General features: G+C 28.4%; 1 protein-coding gene across 1 annotated transcript in view; it reads left to right on the top strand.

Annotated features, from left to right (window-relative positions):
* Nucleotides 1–5,999, top strand: part of LOC106333737 (terpenoid synthase 30-like) — an 11,241-nt gene extending 5,242 nt beyond the window's left edge. Inside the window, 4 exon segments of the mRNA XM_013772154.1 lie at nt 561–685; nt 811–949; nt 5,358–5,606; nt 5,706–5,999. Of these exon segments, the coding sequence (XP_013627608.1) occupies nt 561–685; nt 811–949; nt 5,358–5,606; nt 5,706–5,999 (807 nt within the window).
* The last annotated feature ends 814 nt before the right edge of the window (nt 6,000–6,813 follow it).

The raw sequence follows: 6,813 nt of genomic DNA, 5'->3' as shown, positions 1-6,813 counted from the left end.
GTCTACAGCCAGACGACTTCCCAAGTAAGTCGTCTGACGAACAGATCTGGAAAAAAACTCGATGTCATACCTTAAATTGGTGAGATAAGTTCCTTAGCATACATAAGGCTTCTCCAAGCACACAGAATCACAAACGAAAGTAACCCACCAAGAATCGTTAGCTTCTACGACTCTATGAACCATAAAAAATGTAGAATCAAAATCTTGGGGTTTTTTAGCTCATTGTGGAGAGAAAGTGAGAGATATGTTGTGTTTAGTTCACAAGAATGGAAAAAGAAGAAGGGTAAATCGATTTTGGGAGCATTAAGAGCTTCAAATTGGTTGTTCATGGTGGTTGTGGTATTGATGACAATGGCAATCTTGTAATTAGTTGAAGATGATGAGGGTGAGAGAGTAAAGATGTCATTTTCGAAAAAAAAAAAAAAAATTGATGGCATTTTCGTAAATTATATGAACTTGTGGGGTGAATAAGACAAAACCAATTTTCAAAAAAAAATGAGGTTAGTTTTGTGTTTGACTTTTAAGTTGTAGGTCAATTTTGCAAAAATCCCTATTTGGAGCCACGTTATTCACTTGGGAGAATTATAATGACTAAAATTATCATTATCGGGGTCATTTTGGATGACACCTGTGATGCATATGGAACTTTTCCTGAAGTTAAAAGTCTCATTGATTTTTTGCAAAGGTATAGTGATGCATCTACATAACGTATTTGCTTTGTAGAAATTCTTTTGCCAACTTTAGTTTGAAGTCACTTTGTCTTTGAATGTTAATACATTTAACAAGAAATATGCATGGAAAAATGGGCAGGTGGGATCTTGGTGCCATTGAAGAATTACCAGGATATTTAAGAATAGTCGCCCGAACTTTATTGGAAACTATGGGAGATATTGAAAGAGAGATGAAGCCCCGAGGAAGAACAGCTAGTGTACAACACACGATAGATGAGGTAACCCATAAAAAGAAGAGTTATTCTTTGGTTTACTCTTTTTTAAAAATAACTAATAAAAATTTATATTATAAAACTCTAGATCCTAAACTCTAGATCCTAAACCTTATAATTCAAATTCTAAATACTAAATCCTAAACCGTAGGGTTAACACTAAACCCTATAGTTCAAACTCTAAACACTAAACCATAAACCTTAGGATTAATCCTAAACCCTAGGATTAATCCTAAACTCTAGGATTTAAAGTTTAGGGTTTATGATTTTTAGGATTTAGGGTTTTAGTTACAGTGTTTAGGTTTGACGGTTAGTCCTCCTCCTCCTACCAAAAAAAAGAATTAACTCTAAACCCTAAACACTGTCAACAAAACCGTAAACCCTAAAAACCTACACCCTAAATTTTAAATCCTAAGGTTTAGGGATACCCTAGAGTTTAGGGTTAACCTTAGGATTGAAGGTTAACACTAAGGTTTAGGATCTATAGTTTAGGGTTTAGTGTTTTAGAGTTTGAGGTATATGGTTTAGTATTAATCATAGGATTTAGGTTTTAATATTTAGAGTTTGAATTATAAGATTTAGGGTTTAGAATTTTATAATGTCAATTTTTTTTGGCAATTAATTTTTTTTTTCCATAAACAAAATATGATGCGGCAATTTTTTATCCCCTATATATTAATCATCGAATATTTTTTAAATGACAAATTTTAGAAGTATGCTTATGTGTCACTTTCCTGAGACTTTTTATTTAATTCTCTTTATGTTACTACGAAAATAACAACTATGCCATCGCATGGACCGCTCAAAATAATATGATGTGCATTTTCATTAAATGCAATACAATAGCTTCTAAAACATAATAATTGTTTCCATCGACATAATTCATCTTAGATTGAAACTGGTTTATTAATAACAGAATCATTGTATGTTCTATTAATTATAACAAGCACACATTGCTTTACATAGTTTGATATAATATAACAGTTGTTAACACATACATATATATGTTTGTATTTATCAAATCACTATCAAATATATAAAAACATTAGTTATATTTGATCCTAGATTATAGTAATTAATCAAACTACTAGGTCAATAGTAGATATGTAATCAATTTATAAGAATAGTTAAACATAGAACACTTGGGATAAATAATTTAGTAATCAAAAACTTGAAAAGTCGAATCATTTGAAACATAATGTATTATATATTATGTAGAATATTTATTCAAGAAATTTTTTTAGGTGTCTACATTTACGTTTTTTATATATTAGATATGTATTGCAGAAAGCCTAACCATTGTCCCACATAACATTTTATTATGTATATAATATTGAAGGAAAAAAATTGATATGTGTATATATGTATGTTTATTATATATTAGACACAACCATATGTATATTTGTCTACATGTACGTTTCTTTTATATCAATGTTATGTAACTTTATTATTTTGTATTCGAAAACTGATTTCTCATATATATTATTTCTCAGTTACAAAATAAAATAAAATATATATATATATATATATATTATTTCTTATATATTGGCTCAAACTTTAAAATATGTTTAGCTACTAACTATAACACATATTATCGTTAATCAGGAAAATGTATAATAACCTATAAATAATGAAATTGACTTCATGGCCAAACAGTAGATTACACATAAAATTTATTGTGTATTTCATACTTTAAACAAGACTAAAAATTAATATATTAAAAAAATAGTGTATATATGGTTTCCGTCACTTTCAATATTTAAAATAAATATGCTATGTGAGTGTTATAAAATTTGTAAATGGAAAGATATAAGTGAAAATTACCATATGTGGCGGCTTTCGGAACAAACCATATAATTTACATTGATCATATAGTCAGTTTTACATTAACTCCTCATATCTTTTTTCATAATTCACAATCTTTTCTTAAAAACTATGTAATAATTTGACGTCGTATTAGATTTATATAAGTTCTCTTTTGTAGTAAAAACATTTTCTATGTTTAGAAATGTTTTATTGTTCAAATTCCCTTTTTAGTTCAATTTTTGATTTAAGATAGACACAAAAATGAATGTTCTAGATGTACCCCAATAGTTATTTACAAAACATAATTTTTTAAAATTTTTATATTGTAACAATAAAATCTGCGATTTGTTTTTCAATTATATAATATAAATATTAATGCAATATTAGGCATTATAATAATGTAATATATATCATAATTACTCGAGAATCAAGTGAATATAATTGTTTAGCGAAACAATACCATTTCAAATAAATTACGTATTGATTGTGAAAATGAAATATTAAGAACTTACCAAAAAAATATAGTAATCGACTTATATACCTAACAATAATTTATATATATATATGTGTGTGCATTAATATTGGATTCGGTTATTAATGAATTGATTTACAATTTTAATGAATTGATTTACAATTGTACATTTATGATTTAAATTAAGATATTAATTTACACACCTAATAATTGTGAATAAAGAAAATAACTCTAATCAAATGGGTTGTGTATCCTAAGCCCATAATCGTTTATAAACAAAAGCCTGCCTCCCTTTAATTGTAAGTATTGGATTTTTTATCCATCGATTTAAAGCATGTATGTGTTTGTAGGATCAAGTTTTTTTTTTTTTGAAATGGTGTTTTCTTGTTTAGTAACAACCAAACAACAAATTACATCGTTAGTTTTTTCTGTTAGTTAACAATATGTGTTTAAAAAAAATTTCACTCCGCGCAAAGTGCGGATCTCAACTGAGAATACCAAAACGCCTGTTATTTTATAAACCAGTTAGATATTGAACCAGTCCGATACATTTTTGCATATAAGATATTATAAGTATATCATTATACAGCAAAGGCAATACTATTTGATATTTACTGGTTTTATTTGTTGGCTTATAATTCTTTTGTAAAGGGAACTTACTATATTTGCTTAATTACAATTATTATTATACGAAGAATTTAACTTAAACTTTATGGCATGATGTATAGCTAACATAGAAATATAATATATTAGTGAATTTATATACACATATGCCTCCAATGACTCTCAAAGTCGTATTAATTTTTAACAAGACAATAATATATCATGTTTTTTCTTCTAAGAACATATGTTCATTATATGTAACTCAAGTCTAATAGTAAATACAATAGGCTTTAAAAATATCATCATTTCTACATTGATGGCCTTTTAGTGTGCAACCTTATATCTGAGGTCCAATACTATATACAAAATCTAACGTATGACACAAACTTTCCAAGCAAACTTTATTAGAAAATTTTCGCTCTGCGCATGCGCGCGGATTATCAACTAGTTGGTTATTATTTAAGAGGTGAAGCTACATATTTATTTTAGGGGATGAACTCAAAAATAACTTTTAAAAGAATTAAAAAGAATTCGATGGCAAGGAGTTTGTTGACCCCTATAAATTTATAAAATCTATGATTTGACTTGAAAATTAAGTATGCCAACCCCAATTTAGAATAACTTTCATATTTTAATTAGCCAACCCCAATTTAGAATAACTTTCATATTTTAATTAATACGAACGCAGTTGATATATCTGAAAGGTAACAAATTGAGTAACCTAGCTTTGATTGATAACATGATTTTTTGAATCATGCATATAACTCAAAATTTTACTAAATATAAATTTATTTTGAATTTTTAAAATTACGTTTGAGTTATAATATATAATTGATTTGCAATTTTGAGTTATACTGTTTGCAAGGAAATAATTCAAATATTAAATTAACATAAAAAAATCAAGTATTAAGTTAAAAATTTGGGTTTCTACTAAATTCTCCATTTTTTTTATTTTTAACCAGTTTGACACTTTATAATACATGGTCATATAGTTGTTCACATTTACTTTTTATTAATAAAATATTTTTAATAATTTGATATAGCTATCTATTTGTTAGACAAAGAATTTTTTTCAATTTTTTATTATTTTCATTTTAGTTAGTTAATCAAAATTGTTTCTATGATTTTAAGTTTAGTTTTTTTGCAACTAAAAATTTTATGTACATAAAATTATTTGTATATATGGGAGTCTTATATATATATATATATATATATATATATATATATGATTATGTTTAGTAAGTTTAATTTAATATCTAAATTTTCTCTAAATATTTTTTCCTAAATTTAGTAGTAAATATTATTTATAATTTTCTTTTAAATAATATATATTACAATTTATACATCTAAAAAGTTATCAATCAATTATTTTAGCAAAATAATAACTCATATTTTACAGCAAATCCATTATATAAATCAACAATTTTTAACACCAGTTACGTTGAATTATTTTTATTGTAATATAACTCTAATATTATGTCACGGATCAAAGCCTACAGCTTTATTTAAAAAAAAAATGAATGAAAACTGTAGTTAAAGAGCCTAGGGAGAGCATACCTAGCAATATCAAACTGGGCACGTGCAGGGCATGTGCCAACTTTTGAGGAGTATATGGAGGTTGGGATGGTCGCCGCGGGGATGGATGATTTTGCATCATACAGCTTTATAGCGATGGAAGATTGTGACGAGAAATCATTCTTCGAATGGCTTAACTCCAAGCCCAGAATCTTTCAAGCCTTGTGTGCTATGTACGGTGTGACAAACGACATAGCCACCTACGAGGTATGGTAAACGAATGAGGGAATTTTCGCATTTCCTTGATTTTTTACCGTCTTGGATATCAAACATTACGGTAAAAGAATATTAACATGAACGATGCAGTTAGAGATGAAGAGAGGAGAGGTGGCAAATGGGGTCAACTGCTACATGAAGCAACATGGTGTTACTAAAGAAGAAACCGTGGAAGAATTTAATAAGATATATAGAGAAAACCAAAAGATAATAATGGAGGAGTTTTTGACGACAGTGTGTGTACCACGACAGGTCCTGATGCGATGCCTCAACATTTCTCGAACGTTTGATGTGATGTACAAGGAAGGCGACGGATACACTGAACCCCTTGGAAATCTCAAAGACATCATTACCTCTTTGTTCCTCCATCCAATTCCCCTCTGAACACTCTAAATTTTACTTGTTATGTATTCTACTTTTTTTTTCCTGAACACTCCATCAAATATATGTACTTGGAACTCTTACTGGTTCACTTTGAATAAATGATGAGCAAAACTTAATAAGATTCACTTTGAATAAAGGATCATTCTGTCAAACGAACGACAAGAGCGCCTTGGGTTCCTGGATTTAGAAAAAGCTGACATATGTGTCTATTGGTTCAATATAAAGATCAAGTTCATATTAATATTATGGATTCTAATATAAAAGACGATACCGTGATGGATTTGTTTCGATTAAAGTATTAGTATCGGGTGTATTGATAACCCTCTATCCTTACCATTTTAGTATTAGTGTATTTCTCTATTGTTTATTTATATGTGTATATAGTATTTGTAGTTGGTTTATATTAACTACATAAAGATGATACTATATACATGTAAATGGGGGTGACATAAAAGGTGGCTACATAGAAAAGTGGTTACATGGTAATTGTCGTGAACCATCACAACCATTGATATCACAACCATTAACATAAATATATAAACCACATGTTCCCTCCTTTGTAATGGATTAACGTAACAAAAGACAATGTCAAAGAGAGAAAGACACTGTTGATTCCTCTCCATCAAAGGAATCTTGAAAGTAAGGATCGAAAAGATCAATCGGTGGAATTGTATCCAAACATGGATCAAGGTTAGTGTTTCTCTCTTCTTCTTTTAGAAAACTGTTAGGGTTGAATTAAGATAACACTACAAGAAAACATCAAGGACTCTGAGGGAAAAAATCGTCGGAATTTCGTCGGAATATCGTTATTCCG

This window comes from Brassica oleracea, chromosome C3 (assembly GCF_000695525.1).
Source record: "Brassica oleracea var. oleracea cultivar TO1000 chromosome C3, BOL, whole genome shotgun sequence".
Classification (NCBI taxonomy): domain Eukaryota; kingdom Viridiplantae; phylum Streptophyta; class Magnoliopsida; order Brassicales; family Brassicaceae; genus Brassica; species Brassica oleracea.
This window is presented reverse-complemented; position numbering and strand designations above follow the sequence as displayed.